The sequence below is a fragment of the Emys orbicularis genome, chromosome 3 (assembly GCF_028017835.1).
Source record: "Emys orbicularis isolate rEmyOrb1 chromosome 3, rEmyOrb1.hap1, whole genome shotgun sequence".
NCBI classification, from domain to species: domain Eukaryota; kingdom Metazoa; phylum Chordata; order Testudines; family Emydidae; genus Emys; species Emys orbicularis.
The window spans coordinates 209,281,676-209,298,952 of NC_088685.1; the positions used below are offsets into that span (position 1 = coordinate 209,281,676).

General features: G+C 40.4%; 1 protein-coding gene across 1 annotated transcript in view; it reads right to left on the reverse strand.

The window, feature by feature from the left end:
• MCM8 (minichromosome maintenance 8 homologous recombination repair factor) overlaps nt 1-17,277 on the reverse strand; it is a 30,354-nt gene that overhangs the window by 7,858 nt on the left and 5,219 nt on the right. The window contains exons 6-12 of the mRNA XM_065401496.1: nt 16,975-17,173; nt 13,767-13,852; nt 9,396-9,547; nt 7,856-8,051; nt 6,497-6,527; nt 6,003-6,143; nt 679-820 (exon numbers count right to left, since the gene is read on the reverse strand). Of these exons, the coding sequence (XP_065257568.1) occupies nt 679-820; nt 6,003-6,143; nt 6,497-6,527; nt 7,856-8,051; nt 9,396-9,547; nt 13,767-13,852; nt 16,975-17,173 (947 nt within the window). The remainder of the gene's footprint in view (nt 1-678; nt 821-6,002; nt 6,144-6,496; nt 6,528-7,855; nt 8,052-9,395; nt 9,548-13,766; nt 13,853-16,974; nt 17,174-17,277) is intronic.

Below are 17,277 nucleotides of genomic sequence, written 5' to 3' on the forward strand. Positions count from 1 at the left end.
TCCATGCTGCCCCTGGGACTCTACTGGTGGATTTGTAAGTCTGGAGGGGCAAGTATTAGAGGCAGGGATCAAATTGGTCTGGCTCACAACAGCTGTCTGGGCAGTGCACTATTTTCTGATGACTGCCAACTTGCACTCCAGAATCTAAGCTTTCATTAAAAAAAGTTGGAACCAAGCTTCTTAAAAAAAACAGTGCCGAACTAAGGAGCCTCTCTTTCAAAAGTGCTAAGCACCCAGTAGTTCCCAATTAAATTTTGAAAATCTGGCCACTTAAGCACCTAAATAAGGACTTTCTGCAAATCTTAGAAGCCTGACTTTAGGCCCCCAATCTCAACTGAGTGCGTCACCCAAGTCTCACCAACGGGGACCACAAAGACCAGTGGAGTCTATCAGGGCTTTCAAGAACCCACCAAGAAGAAGCCAAGCTGGAGGAGACCAGCAGAGAATGAGGAATCACACTTTGAACATTTGCACAAATTTCTTAACTTTATTTTTAAGCATAAGATCTTGTTTAAAAAAGAAAGTTAGCCACAGATCTGTAGTTAGTAGTAGCATCATACATATGTTAATCCTAGACTCAATATCCCAGTGCTATCCCCCAGTTTGAGGGAAAATCTGAACAAAATGTTTAGCTAAAAACATTTGTCCATTCAATTTAGTTGCAGTTTAGCGTGTTACCTTGATCTCCAAGTACCAGAGCACCAGCTTCCAAAGCAAAATCCCCAGAGGTACTATCTCTAGACAGAGTCACAGTCAAGCCAGAGGTGGTGGTGGTATTGCCACAAACATACACACCGCGAGGGGCAATATTGCACACTGCCTGTGGGAAACAATCACAAAGGTTTAAAAAGTTACAGAACCAGATGATGTGGAATTGTAACTTCCTCATACTAGAAAAATACCACAAATGGGAACACATTAACGTGTTTGACCTTTTTTACTATTTTCAATTTAACATGAGTCAATAGCATAATGGTTATTAACGGAGTACCCCCAGAGATATACATCCAAAACTGCAGAAGGCGGGAATCATTTTTGGTTTGCATGCTTGGGGTCAAAGTACTATCTGCTATATTATTGTAAACCCTGAGACTATGCTACATGACATGGATTTGGATGTACTAGATTAAGGCGCTGTAAGGGTTAATTAGATCACCTATATTAGACAGAATCTTATATTGATATTATTTTTCAAAAACAAAGCAGTTCAGACTTAAGCAGATATTAAAAAAAACCCCACCCAAATACAGCATTCTCCATCACTGAAATGCAGCCACATCACATAGCAATTGCCAGACTGGAGGTCCGTCTGGCCTAGTACCCAGTCTCTGATAGTGGCCAGCACCAGATGCTTTGGAGGAAGGTGTAAGTAGTGCTCCCAGAAGTAAGAGTGGGATGTGGGATTATCTGTCCCCCCAAACGAGGTCTCCTCATGGTCTCTAATAGTTAAGGTACTGTCTTAAACCTTGAAGCATTAGGTCTCTACAGAAGTTTATGAGAAAAGTGAAAAAGATACAGCATAAAATTTCTCCAAGTTTCATTTTTATGCGGGAAGGCAGACAGAATGCAATGGCTCCAGTTAAATTTGGCTAGTGCACTCCAGTTAGCACCACTGCTCTTTTCCAAAGAATCTTTAGTGGCAAGTGACCAGCACCTGTTTTATTAAAAAGAAGCACAAATTTGCAAGATGCTCCTGAAGGTTATGCCAAAACAACATTTGTTCAGCACTGACGCTAAGAGAAAAGTATTGACTATTGAACCACCAGCACCAGCTCCTACTAGAGTTTCCCCATGAAAATTCTGATCTGGACAAACCTTGCAGTGTGATCTTGTCATATCTCTGAATGGCTGCAGGCCAACCTTTTGTGAATAGCATCAAAGTATTTAGTAAAGAAAGAGAAAACAAATCTTTCATTGTGTGCAAATAGAAGAACAAGTAGTTTAAATATTTCTTTATAAGCCATTTATACAAACTTGGCTTAGGTATGCTAAACCATCATCACAGCTTTGCCAATATTAGAAATTGAACTGATTCAAAAACTTTTTAATAGGGCTGTCAAGCGATTAAAAAAATTAATCGTGCGTTTAATCGCGTTGTTAAAACAATAATGGAATACCATTTATTTAAATATTTTCTACATTTTCAAATATATTGATTTCTATTACAACACAGAATACAAAGTGTATAGTGCTCACTTTATATTTATTTTTCATTACAAATATTTGCACTGTAAAATACAAAAGAAATAGTATTTTCAATTCACCTCATACAAGTACTGTAGTGCAATCTCTATCATGAAAGTTGAACTTACAAATGTAGAATTATGTACAAAAAATAACTGCATTGAAAAATAAAACAATGTAAAACTTTAGAGCCTACAAGTTCACTCAGTCCTACTTCAGCCAATTGCTCAGACAAACAAACTTCGTTACAACTTGCAGGAGATAATGCTGCCCACTTCTGGTTTACAATGTCACCTTAAAGTGAGAACAGGTGTTTGCATGGCACTGTTGTAGCTGGCGTCTCAAGATATTTACGTGCCAGATGCACTTAAGATTCATATGTCCCTTCATCTTCAACCACCATTCCATAGGAAATGAGTCCATGCGGATGATGGGTTCTGCTTGATAACAATCCAAAGCAGAGTGGACCAATGCATGTTCATTTTCATCATCCGAGTCAGATGCCACCCGCATCTGACTCGGATGATGAAAATGATTTTCTTTTTTGGTGGTTCGGGTTCTGTAGTTTCCGCATCTGAGTGTTGCTCTTTAAAGACTTCTGAAAGCATGCTCCATACCTCGTCCCTCTCGAATTATAGAAGGCACTTCTGATTCTTAAACCCTGGGTCAAATGCTGTAGTTATTTTTAGAAATCTCACATCGGTATCTTCTTTGCGTTTTGAAAAATCTGCTATGAAAGTGTTCTTAAAACAAACGTGCTGGGTCATCATGCGAGACTGCTATACCATGAAATATATGGCAGAATGCGGGTAAACAGAGCCAAAGACATACAGTTCTCCCCCAAGGACTTCAGTCACAAATTTAATTAACGCATTATTTTTTAACAAGCATCATCAGCATGGAAGCACATCGTCTAGAATGGTGGCCGAAGCATGAAGGGGCATATGAATGTTTAGCATATCTGGCACGTAAATATCTCGCAATGCTGGCTACAAAAGTGCCATGCGAATGCCTGTTCTCACTTCCAGGTGACACTATAAGTAAGAAGCAGGCAGCAGCATCACTTGTTTTTCTGAGAGATTGGCTGAACAAGAAGTAGGACTGAGGGGACTTGTAGGCTCTAAAGTTTTAAATTGTTTTGTTTTTGAGTGCAGTTCTGTAACAACAACAACAAAATCTACATTTGTAAATTGCACTTTCATAATAAAGAGATTGCACGACAGTACTTGGATGAGGTGAATTGAAAAAGACTATTTTATCATTTTTACAGTGCAGATATCTATAATAAAAATAATATAAAGTGAGCACGGTACACTTTGTATTCTGTGTTGTAATAGAAATCAATATATTTGAAAATGTAGAAAAACATGAAAATATTTAATAAATTTCAATTGGTATTCTATTGCTTAACAGTGCGATTAATTTTTTTGAGTTAATCGCATGAGTTAACTGCGATTAATTGACAGCCCTACGTTTTAAACATAAAGCTTTGTGCAGCAAGTGAAATATTTAAAGAAAACTGTAGAGAGCACTCAGCTGTACTTGGTCTGAAAAGGAGCACATAAGAATCATACCGATCAGAATGTGATTTGCAAATACTGTTCATAGACTAAGGTACATGTGACAAGATACTGCTTTCAATAGAAGATGCTTTTAGGGAGAAGGACACCAGGAGAGGGAGAGTGGAGCAAAGATGTGTATTCCATTATACTTGCCTCTCCTTTAGTTCCTTCTTTGAATTCTACCTCTATCAATCACATGTTCTAATTTTAAAGATTCACAGATTATCTACCTGTTTTTTGGATTTCTCGGTCAACACACCGTTTTCCTTTCATTCTGCTTTTCTATCATGGTTCTTCTCTCTCATGAAAGATTTATGCCAGATAGTAACCGAGGTCATACGCTTTAGAAAGTATTTTAAATTAAGTGCATATTATCAGTCCCACAGAAAATAATGACTTTTTCCTGGCAATAGTACTTACAATTACTGTTTTTCCATCTTAATGCAATTTCTTGCCAGTGATATGTTATGAAAAACATGAAATGATCTCGATAATGCACGTTTTAAAATATCTGCACAAGCACCTTAGAAATATGAGAATTCTAAATGAATGTACCAATAATCAGACTAACTCCTCTTAGATGATCACTGAAGCAATATGTCATTAGGACCTACGTGTCACTCAAAAATACTGTCAGTAGATTTACCAGGAGGTCTCAGATATAGCCCATGACCTTGCTATCATAATAGGTTGGGCATTCTGAATATGACCATTCCTCAAAAAAGTAACTCCAACAATAATAATACTTCGTCATTCTCTGGGACCTTCTGTCCAAATATCTCAAAGCCCTTTTTACCATGGGTGTTCTCAAACTCAATAAAATAATTGTTGCAAACTAAGTATTATAATCCCCATTTACAGATGTGGAAACTGAGACAGAGACACCCACAGAGAGGGAGATTTTCAATTAACGTTGGAGGTCACTGAGAGCTAGGTGCCTAACTGCCGTTTGTGTCTTTGAAAATCTCCAAGTGATTTTCCCAAGGTCACACAGGACATCAAAGGCAGAACCAAGAATAAAATCCAGGCTTCCCAACTCTAAGTTCTGTGTCTCAACCACAGGTCCATCCTTGCCCTCATTCATTATATAAAAGCATAGAAGTGAAAGATATTCGATTTGCATGAGTTATACTGGCTGCTGTACTCAACTGACCACTTATGCACTTCTCGATGTCATTGTGACAAATGAAAATAAAATGAGAACCCTTCCAAGAGATGTATTTTATATTTATCACAGAACAGAAGGGTTGTGCAATTATTTGGAGAACTACTGATGTTTAACAACAGTGAATGTCTAAATGAGAATATGACAAACGGAAAAAAATGTGAGCATTTATTTTAGTCAGAATTCACAACAACTAGGGACAAAAGTGTGGGGCTTAGTAAATTATATACTTTAAAAGGGAGACTTCATAAATTATATACAAAGAGATAGTCTCTCATTGAATGAATGGTTGTGTGTAAGTGAAAGACTAAACATAAAGGTTTAAAGCAGAGGTTCTCAGACTGTGGTCCGCGAGCTCCATTCAGGTGGTCCACAGATAGTTCCCTCTAGGGTGCGCGCCTGGGTGGCTGTGTACAAGAGAATGAAGGGCCACCCACCTAATTAGTGGAGCCGTGCAGGCGTGGCTCCACTAATTAGGTGCCTGGACCTTGGAGAAGATGCACATGTAAGGTGAGGTGGTGGCCTTGGGGTGAATAGGGTGTAGGTGGGAGGGGGCAGTGGGGCGAGAAGAGGGGTTGGGGGGAATTTGGGATATGCAGGGCTGCGGCGGCCAGAGAAAGAGGCGACTTTCCCCAGCCCCAGCTTGGGGGCTGCCGCGGCGGGGGAAAGAGACCCCCGCCTCCTTCCCAGCCCCAGCTTGGGGGCTGCCGCGGCGGGGGAAAGAGACCCCCGCCTCCTTCCCAGCCCCAGCTTGGGGGCTGCCGCAGCGGGGGAGAGAGGGCACTTCCATCGCATTAGAAAGGTAAAACTACTGATGATAAAATATGAGTTGTGTGCTTTTATTTGTAGAACAAAAAAAGTTAAATTATTATTAATTTTTTTTATATAGCGCTTTTATTCAAAGCACTTTACAATAGTTAGCTAACGGTACAAACATTTGGAAAGATCATTAAGTGGTCCGCTGAGACCCTCAGAAATTTTCAAGTGGTCCGCGAAAAAAAAAAAGTTTGAGAACCACTGGTTTAGAGTTAAAGGAAAAAATGTATTCTGTCTCCATTAGCTAAGTTTAATAGTAGTAAATGAACCCATACTTGCAACATTTGACTCTTTCCCAATCCAGGATCTCCAACCACCAGAAGATGTGGGTCTCCTCGCACTGGAATTCTGTTTTTGTCATCCACATACTTTTGGCATCCTCCAAACAATGCCAGTGCCAAACCTGCCTTTACAATCTATAATGGTACATACAAATGCTAGTCAGCATTAGACAACAGCTACCATTACTAACAATTGCTTCATAGTAAATTCAGACACACAGAAAGAAAACATTGTGTCCTGCAGAAAAGAACTTACAAGGGACTGAACTCCCACCATTGCCCAGTGCATTACCTATTTCTCATTTGGGGGTTTCTATGGGTATTTTGACACAGGAAAAATAAAAACTGTTTATCCAAAAATAAACTTTAAAAAAAAATATATCATTTTTTCCACCTTGCCAACCTTTAAAAGGTCTTGGAAGTTTACTGAGGCAAATTTGTAATGAAGTTTGAATTTAGAATGAAAGCAGAGTTCTAAAATTACTTACCTCATGGCCATAGATAGTAGGACAAAGTGAGCTGAAAAACCCAAGACATTTTACATTAGTATGTGATTAATACAAAATCTCTTATTACCATTAAATCACAGAATATCAGGGTTGGAAAGGACCTCACGAGGTCATCTAGTCCAACCCCCTGCTCAAGGCAGGACCAATCCCCAGACAGATTTTTACCCCAGTTCCCTAAATGGCCCCACCAAGGATTGAGCTCAGAACCCTGAGTTTATTAGCAGGACAATGCTCAAACCACTGAGCTATGATCATTTGTCCCATCTCAATTACAAAATTAGTTTCTCTACTGCAACAAGTTCCCTAGAAATTCACTCTCTTTCCTAATTCCCAACAAAACCAGGGTTGTTGTTTTTTTTTAATGCTCTGTCAAAGTTCTTGAAATTTTTGGATAGTGAAGCATGCTTGTCATCATAAAGAGAGCAGTACTCCACTTAAATCTGTGTACACACACACACGAGAACCTGTTACACCGTGTCAAGTATCAGAGGGGTAGCCGTGTTAGTCTGAATCTGTAAAAAGCAACAGAGGGTCCTGTGGCACCTTTAAGACTAACAGAAGTATTGGGAGCATAAGCTTTCGTGGGTAAGAACCTCACTGAGGTTCTTACCCACGAAAGCTTATGCTCCCAATACTTCTGTTAGTCTTAAAGGTGCCACAGGACCCTCTGTTGCCTGTTACATCGTGGTTGCTGCACCCCCTCATATCTGGAGCAGAACTACTTTTAATCATCATAAGTCTATTGCTCAACCGTGCTGGAGTTTGAAGGAGGTCTTGTATTCCACAGGCTTAGCTGCAGCATCCTGGAATCCTCCAATGGTACCGCATGGTCCTGCATTGTCTGTTTCATGCCCTCAGCTTGGCTCTCATATCCCCTCCCCCAGCGCTGCAGAGGCCATAGGCAGAGCATAGAACAAAACAATGCAAGATGTGGAAGCTGCCGAGGCAATGGTCTCGGACAACTAAAGAGTGTAGCAGTTGAAAAATAGGGGAAGAGAAGGCACGAGATAGCACAGGAGTGAACATGTGTATGTACTTATTTTAAGAACAGTGTTCTTTTGAAGTACAATATTTATATCCTGGGGCAAATGAAAGTTCAACTAGTTAAAACTACAAATGTATTTGATTGACTCCACCTCCCACCCTTGGACTACAAGAGGGACATAGGCACAAGTACACAAGGGTGTACTTCGTTTAGGTTACTTGTCCCAGATTGACTGCTTCGGAGGGATCAAGATGTAAGATAGCAAATAATGAACCACACACTTGAAAGTACAAGAAGGGAAAAGCTGTGGTGCTTTTATATCTAAATTACTAAAGGTGTAAGAGACAACATACTTGACAATTAGCTTGAACAGATTTTCCTCAGCTTGAATCTCTTGAACAGCATAAAGATCTTTAAGTGAAAACTCCATGCATACTCGGTGATTAGTCCCATCTTCAGAATTCATGACTTTTTGTCCTTTACTGTTGCTGACAGAGTTTGCCTCAATGTACAACAGGAACATACATTTGTCATTCTTGTTTCTAGATGCTCCTGTTAGATTACAAAGACTGTCAAAAATAGGAAGCCATGTTTTCATCTAAGTATTGGGGTTATGCACGGGTAGTGATTAAAATAATTCAGAAATATTAAAATCCATGTGCTAATTAAAACTTGGGACATATTTATAATGATAACATAGCAAATTAAAATGTCTAACCCATTATCACAGTTCCTGAATACTGGAAGATATAGCCCTTGAACAATTTAGTGGAAACTATTTTGAACAACTGCTTCCTCAAAGCCTGATAAAAAAAACAGGAAAAGCTTCTGGTGACACATTGAGATTCAGAGCTTTATAAAAGGGAAAAGAATGTTGTTTAATTTACTTAAAGTTCAGCACATACACAAGTGCTTTGCTGGATCAGGGCCTGAATGAAATGCAAGATCAATTTTATTCTATTCAAAATTTTAACCTTGGAGAAGCAGAGAGCATTGTGCCTCTCTGAACTGACTACATTTTAAGTGTCTTTAGCCAGATCTACTATAAAATTAAACAAATACGCTGCACACATACACTATTTTATTCTTAAAACAATTTTTTAAAATAAAAAGACAAGACTTGTAGCAGAAAAGATAGAAAAATGTTGTTAAAAATTAAACGCTATCTGTATTCTTAACAGAAAATTACTGATCTATCATAAAGCAACATGGTTCACAAACTGATTATGACAATTCTTTGTAACATTCTCCATTAAGAGCATTTGTAAGATTTCTTCAAGCAGAGAGAAGCAAACAATGAAAGAATGTGCAACCATAACAGTTCCCTTAATATTTCTTCTTTAAAAAAATAATAAATAATAATAATAATAATAACCATGATAACCACCTCCTTTAAATGAAAGATAAAAAGTGTCAAATGGCTAACCTCAATGAGACTATTCTAGAAACAAATCTGGAAAACGGAATCCATCTCAACACCTTGTTTCCTTTACTACTGTACAGAAGATCTTTCTATCCAACTGACTTTCTAGAACATGAGAAGCCTGTACTGATAGTTGAGACAATTCCTCGTCCTTAACAGAGCATGAGTGCTGCTACAAGACATACCCACTGCCGACTGCACCAGACTCAGTTAAGGTCAGGGGATGCTAAGGTGTACATGGCTCTCCTCCCAGTTGGCGTATTTTGTCCTCTCTCTTTTTCACTACAGAGCCTTAACTGTTCAATAGCTTTCCCCTATACCTTTTACTTATTTCTAAAAAATGCAATGAATAAGTGACTTTAGGCTTTGAGAGAAAAATCAACAACTAGAGAACGAAGAGTAAGCTTTTGTTTAGCATTGTGCAAGATACAGAAGGTGATAAGAAAAAATTCAAACCAGATGTATTGTACCTTCTTCGGTGTTTGACACCTTAACAATTCCTGTGATTGTGACCATATCTCCTGGGACACAACTGTCTACAAGATCCTGAATCAGCTCACATTCTATGGTGCGAGGAATTCGACCTGCTTCTCGCTGATCATCTGACATGAGTTCCTGAACCCTAAAATACACACAGCATACCAATGACCAGTCTGCAGTGTTTCTATTTAAGTTCTTATATAAAGTCCTCACATTTATGCTTCAAATCAATCATTTTTTATTTGATGAGAAGGGAGAATACAGATTGAGAACACTGGAAATAGTGCTGTTAAAAGAAAGTCAGGAAATTCCAAAAGTTTTAAGTGTTTCCAGGACCAGAGACTTAATAAGCACTTCAATTTTTCTTCTGCAAACACTTCAAAACGTATTTCCAAAGAACCTTAACATTATGAACTCTAGATTAAAACTGTCAATTCTACAACTCAGTGAGGTCCAATACATGTAAATTCAAACTGTAAAAATGTTGTCAGTTTTCAGTAATCTGCATGAGGTGAGCAGGGAAATGCTGATAATGCTAATATTGTGTCTTATTTTCATCCTCTAACTTAAAAAAGGGTTTACTGCAATTGGGTCAAGCGTTCAAAAAAATCCATATTAGAGCCATGACAAAGCAAAGAAATCATCCTCCTAAAGGGAGAATTTTGGAGGTGATTATCAGAGAGAGAAATCATAGTTACAATTTTATGAATTTTGGCAGTTTTACAATAGTAGTCACAAGTATAATCTTGGGTTACAAAACAGCCATGTTGGTTTTCCTACCATCACAGCTTTGTGTGGACAAGCCCTGATGTTTTTCCTGATTGCAGCCTCTAGGTGCTACCAAAATACAAATAATAAATGATAATTTGCACTGTAGGCTACTGTAACTCTTCTATACTTTCCAACATAGATATGAGTGTTACACTTGCTTAAGTGAATTTTCTTTCCCTTTTAAATACATTTACATTTATTTATAAATATATATCCATCCTTTAAATATTCTTTCCCCCCAGTCTTTATCTATCATGGAAGATATTAATTTTATAACCTTCAAAATTAAATTCACCTCCATCTAAATAAAACTAAAAACATACAGTGATATTTCAAAACAAATTAGACAGTTTTCTTTTAATTGTCTTTTTGCCTATGTTGTATTTTAGTCCTGCTAAATAAACTCTAGGATGTGTATGTAACACTTGTAAGTACCAAAGGTTTCTCTTCTGAGCCCTTCTTTACATGAAATATTAATAGCACCCCCTGGTGCTACTGTTAAGAATCTGTCAGTGCTATGGTACAACTTAATTTTCTAAGGGTTTGTAAATGAAAAAAAGAGTGGAATTGGGGGGAAAAGGGGGGGGAGGGAGCTCAACATTAAGATTGTGCTGCTCACAATAACTTGTTTTAAAGTTTTTAATACTCGGATCTGTAAAATTTGGATACAGAATGTCAGCTTGGAAAATATGGACTCTGACCGAAACCTCCAAGACAGGTAAATTCAAGAGTCCCATTTCTCTATACTGACATTCCACCTTTTGTGCCTCTAGCTGTGTTATGGTATTGCTGCACAGAAGCAATGGAACATCATGAACTTTTCTGAGCAGGCACTCTGCTGTAATACCGGAGATGGTACGAGTGCAGTGGAAATGGGGGAATAAATGTTGGTCTCCTTTGAAGTGATTCTGACATGCTATTGTGGGGTGATATCTTTACTGCCTCAGTGATTTCCTTTAATGGGATTGAACAAATCTGTAAGTCTCCTCCAAAGACAAAAAAGTGCCTGTGAACTGGGCAACTGGTTAGGGCTGTATAAGAGTATTTGACTAGAACCACAAAACTACCTGAAGTCAGACTGAAACAGGGTCCTCCTCTTACCTGTGAACATCAGCTCAAGTCCACAAACAATTTTCAGACATGCCCTAACACTGCTCAGAGCCTTAGCGCCCACCCCCAAACCATAATCCATTAGCTGCCACTGCCCACCACCCAGAAGCCTTAATACTGTTGATTTCAGTGGGGAGGGAACCATGACATGAAACTATCCCTCTCCCTGGTGGAGCCAGCTCCCCCAGATTTCAGCTTTTGGGGGAGAACAGAGGGGTCATTGCTCCCCATCCCCCAATCCGTAAGTCTTAATTATGACTTGCTCCCAACCCCTTACTCCTTCAAGGGGGCAGCAGTAAAGGGGAAAACCTTATCACAGCATGGCTGGGTAAACCATGAGGGCATATAACACCCCCTAAGCCTTACAGTAGTTGCTATCAACCTCTGCAGATGCACCAGCACAGTTGCACTTTTCCTGAGGGGTGGGAAGGTCCCAGAGCTCGGGCTCCAACCCAAGCCCAGAAGTCTAAACAGCAATGAAACAGCCCCCCAGCCCAAGCCCCATGGCACAGGCCAGCTGTGGGTTTTTATTTGCTGTATAGACATACCCTTAGGGTCTGCTTTCAGGCTCAGCAAGTGCATAGGAGATAGCCTCCTTTCATAGGTAGTGTGGAGCACACTAGCTTGTGAATGAGCAGTGCATCCCAGGTGCTGCGTACTAGTAGGAAACACACCTATTAGTACCAGCAGTATGGCTGAGGCTGGAAGCCAGAGCAGGCAGACAAAAGTGGGTCCCTAGAGCAAAGGCTGCAGAGGAGCTGCATGTGAGGCTTTTTCTTGCTTGGAATGGAGAGAGAACAGTTCCTGGAAAAAGTGGAGCAAACGACCTGTGCCCTGAAAAAGTGCCCATAAAGATTACCAGCTGAGACAAGCAAAAAGATTATTTTGGAACCAAATTTGAATCCCTTGAAGCATTTCCTATACTCTGTATTTCAGGTAAAGCAGGAGATCTGGGAACCACCTCTGGCTACTACTATTAGGAGACAGTCTGTACTGTCAGCTGTGTTATGTTCCTGAAGGAGAGACCTAGCCCCTTGCCTGGTGATTGACAGGTCTGATCCTCTCTCTTCAACTTCACAGCAGAGGTAAAGGATAAGAAGAGAGAGCCTAAACAAGGAAGAATTTATTTTAGTCACTAAAGTGAACAGGTAGGCTGATTATACATAGGGAGCAGATCTGTTGCTGAGCAACAAGGTGACATTTTCACAGTCTATTTTTATAATAGTAAAATAATCAATTTTTTGTTGTTTCATCAGTCTAAGTCAGACCCTTAACATTGCTGTAGTTTACTATAAACAGGTTACATTCTTATTCATTTTAAAAGAAGGCAGGGTTACAGCAAGTATAAAATATTACTTCTGAGACACTATACTGATATTAGGAAGGCACAGGATATCAAGTTATTTAGTCCCCCTGATAACATCCACCTGTCAGATTACCACAGAAGTTGTCTAACAATGGAGGTACTGTACCAAAAAAACCCCAAACCCACAATGCAAACAAATTAGGACACCAGTTCTGCGAAGACTTACACATATGCTTAATTTTACACACATACAGTGAAATCCTGGCCCCTCTGAAGTCAATGGTGGAACTCCCATTCACTTCAGTGGGGCCAGGATTTCACCCTGTGAGTAGTCCCATTGAAGTCAACCCACAAATGCATAAAATTCAGCTGTGCTGGAATAGGGCCTAAGAGCTTTTCCAAATACTATGCTACTTAACTTTACATCCGTTCTAAAAAAAATTGTAAAAAATCAATTCCAGAAATAGTTTTGATTAGTTTAGACTAGAAGGAACAGTTGACGTTTATATTATTTATTTCTATTGCAGTAATACCTAAGGGCCCCATTTTTTCTATTCTTGTACAAATAAAAGACAGCAAGCCAGTCCCTGCCACAGATAGCTCACAATTTAAGGTACTGTATATTTACTTTATTAGATGTAGAAAGCAAAAAAATAGGGAAACAATTTAAGTATGTGTACTTCATTCCTATTCGGATTAGCTTGTGTTTTTTTCAATACAACTTTAAACCAAGATTTTGACACTAAAATTCAATACAACTCATTCAGCTCTCTCAGTTGACAGCTGTCATGTAACAATGCCCTGCTAGCCAACCATTGTGATGTTTTCCTTACAGCTCATTCATTACAGAAGGTAATTTATAATGGATGTGATCACATTTATAGAATGGATGCGATCATGTTCACAGCATGACCTGAAACAGTTCACAATGAAGCCATAGTCGAGATAAGAAGAATTTCAATGAACCTATTATATTGAGTAGGGACAATATATAATATGGAATAGTGCTTTGGTGAAACAATTATTTTGTAGCATATTCTTTTGATCAATGCTTCTTTTTACACAATGGATAATATGAATAAAAATGCACATTTGCTTTAATAATGTGATATCCTTTCAAATCTGTTAAACTAAATTTGTTTGTGAAAGCAACAGACACTCTAAGGTTGCTTACTTAATAGACTGCCAGTCCACCGTAATTGTTAAAGGAGAGCTTCTATCTGCAGTGAATGATCGTCCATGGCACTCAGGCAGAGGACACTGTAACAGTATGAATTCGTGGTCAGGATTGACAAAGAAAATTATTCTCTTTATTACAATAGTTTAAGGTGCCTAATTTGATTTTGAAAAACAACAGTACTCTGTGTGCAGCTCATTAGCAGCATATAAAAAGAAAACCTACAGTTAAGCTTAGATTAGGGATACCAACTGGCATGGGTATAATTAATGGAAAACGGTCACACAAACAGTCATTTAAACACCTAGCATTAGAATAGATTCATAGATTCTAGGACTGGAAGGGACCTCGAGAGATCATCGAGTCCAGTCCCCTGCCCTCATGGCAAGACCAAATACTGTCTAGACCATTCCGGATAGATATTTATCTAACCTGCTCTTAAAAATCCCCAATGATGGAGATTCTACCACCTCCCTAGGCAATTTATTCCAGTGCTTAACCACTCTGACAGTTAGGAAGTTTTTCCTAATGTCCAACCTAAACCGCCCTTGCTGCAATTTAAACCCATTGCTTCTTGTCCGATCCTCAGAGGTTAATGAGAATAATTTACCTCCCTCCTCCTTGTAACAACCTTTTATGTACTTGAAAACTGTTAGCATGTCCCCTCTCGGTCTTCTCTTCTCCAGACTAAACAAACCCAAGTTTTTCAATCTTCACTCATAGGTCATGTTTTTTAGACCTTTAATCATTTTTGTTGCTCTTCTCTGGACTTTCTCCAATTTGTCCACATCTTTCCTGAAATGTGGCGCTCAGAACTGGACACGATACTCCAGTTGAGGCCTAATCAGCGCAGAGTAGAGCGGAAGAATTACTTCTCGTGGCTTGCTTACAATACTCCTGCTAATACATCCCAGAATGATGTTAGCTTTTGTCCTTATTGAATTTCATCCTATTTATTTTCAGACCATTTCTCCAGTTTGTCCAGATCGTTTTGAATTTTAATCCTATCCTCCAAAGCACTTGCAACCCCTCCCAGCTTGGTATCGTCCGCAAGCTTTACAAGCGTACTCTCTATGCCATTATCTAAATCATTGATGAAGATATTGAACAGACCCGGGCCAGAACCGATCTTAACTCCTAGGCACTAGGGGGAAAAAAGTGTTAATCCTCAATCTTGTGTGTCTGTTATTTTTATTTTCAGGTCCCCTCAGAGGAGAAAACTTCTCACTTGGTCACATAATAATAATACTAGACAGTTACCTCGTTATTATTTTGTATATATATCTTGTGGGGTCTTAGATCAAGCTAGGAAGAATAACAAAACTGAAATACAAAATCCTGGAGAGAGCAGGTCAAAAGTTTTCTATTGGAAAATGCTGATTCAACAAAATCAAAATGTTCTATGCAAACATGTTGGTTCCATCTAAAGTTTAGACAGAAACCAAGTGCATGGTTTCCTGGAAACCTGCCTGCCTGCTACTCCTTAGTTCCTTGACAGCCTGCTGGGGAACCGGGGCTTCCCAGACTGCATGCCTGGCAGACTACAGTGGAACCCTGCTATAACGCGATCATTGGGGTCCAAAAAATTCAATCGCAATAAATGTGGGGTCACGTTATAGCGGGGTTCCACTGTACTTGTGTTCAGCTTCCGCGCCCTGGCTAGGGGGAGGGAGGGAGCGGGGGGAGAGAGAGAAGGGGGGTGGCCAGGGCTTCCTTCAGCTAGGGCGCTGGCCACTCAGCCCCTCCTGCCGCCAGGGCCGGCGGGGCCCGATTCCTGGGGCGGCACTTGGGATTGCCGGCTGGGGGAGGGGGGCCGTGGGGCTTGCCGCGCTCCGGCCAGAGGTCCTGCCAGGGGAGTGGGGCCCCCGAAGATGACCGCCGCCGGCCTGCCGCGCCGACTGCTGGGAGGGCTCCACGCCACTCTGCAGCCCGCTCCCAGCAGGGCACTCCCCTCCTCCGCGCTGCCGCCCCCTACATCGGTCGGCAGGGAGGGAAGGACGCGGGCTGGAGCGGGCCCTGCCGGGGACAGAGGTGAGAACCCCAGGGGTGCGCCGGGGCTGCAGGGAGAGTTGCTCCTGCTGCAGCCGCTGGGGCATGGATCCCAAACGCCCCGCGCCTGCTGCAGCCGCCGGGGCCAGACTCGCCCCGCGTTATAAACGAATTTGCGTTATCACGGGGCGCGTTATAGCGGGGTTCCAGTGTACCACATTCACCAACTCCATGAGGTATGTCTTCACAGCCAAAACAAAACCAAAAACAATAACAAAACCTCACAGCAGCAAGTCTTAGAGCCCAGGTCTGCAGACTCAGGTTGGCATTGCAGTGCTAAAAATAGCCATGCAGACATTCTGGCTCGGGCTGGGGCTCAGGCTCTGAAACCCACCCCCGCCTCCCCAGGCTTCAGAGGCTGAGCTCTAGCCCAAGCATGAACATCTACCCGGCTATTTTTAGCACCACAGCACAAGTTCCATGAGCCCAAGTCTGTAGACCCAGGCTCTGAGAACCGCTGCTGCAGGTGTTTTTTTTGCAGTGTAACCCATGGGCTACTCAGGCTCTGCAGCTGGCCAGCTCCTGGGCTACCCAACTCACTGCCTCCTGGTCAACTAGCCAGCCAGAAAGTCTGTGGTGGGCAGCCGGCAAACTGAAAAAAATCCATTTGGTAGTCCCAAAATGGAATTTTTCTGGAAAATCCCTTTCTGCAAAAAGATTTCAATTTTTACTTTTCATCCCAATTTGGGGCAAACTTTTTTTTTTTTTTTTTTAATTTTTTCACATGAAGGGATTTACATTTTCCAGCCAGCTCTAGTCCTAGATAAAACTGCTAAATACAGTCAGAACACTAAATAGCCCTTTCTAAAACGGGATGGGGGTGGGTTCAGGGAGAGGAGAAGAGAGGAATTATTTTAAATTTGTGGAAGTTTCTATACTTTTGGTTTTCCATTTTAAATGGCACCCAAAATCAAGGAAATTTTTTTTTTTTAAATGCCTACCTCACATGATGAAGACTTACAGTAACATTGGGATGTACAGTGATTTTTGTGGATCACTAACTTATTCTAACTTTGCTAAATATTAAATCCATTTCATCCCTCTTTAAATACTATAACTATTTTTTAAAATCTAAACACCACATGTGTTGACAGTTTCCAAATACAGGAGATAGCAAAGGGGAGGAAAATTTTAAGATAAAAGTATTTTAAATTACCTTTGTGGGAAGGGAATATTTTCCATCAGGCAGAGGAAAACTCTGAATATACCCACATGTGCTGCATATAAAGGCCATCTTGGTGCATAGAGGTTTAATGTTGCTGACACGCACGACAGTGCCACGCAGGGCAACATACTTCCCATAACAATTAGCCCGAACATTCTTCAGTTGAGTCAATGGGTCATAGTTGTACACCCTAAATAAAAAGGTTGCCACACAACTTTAAAACTCTTGTTATCCTTAAAGAACAAAAATATTATTGTCAAATATGCATGTATGTACTAAACACTAATAGAGATA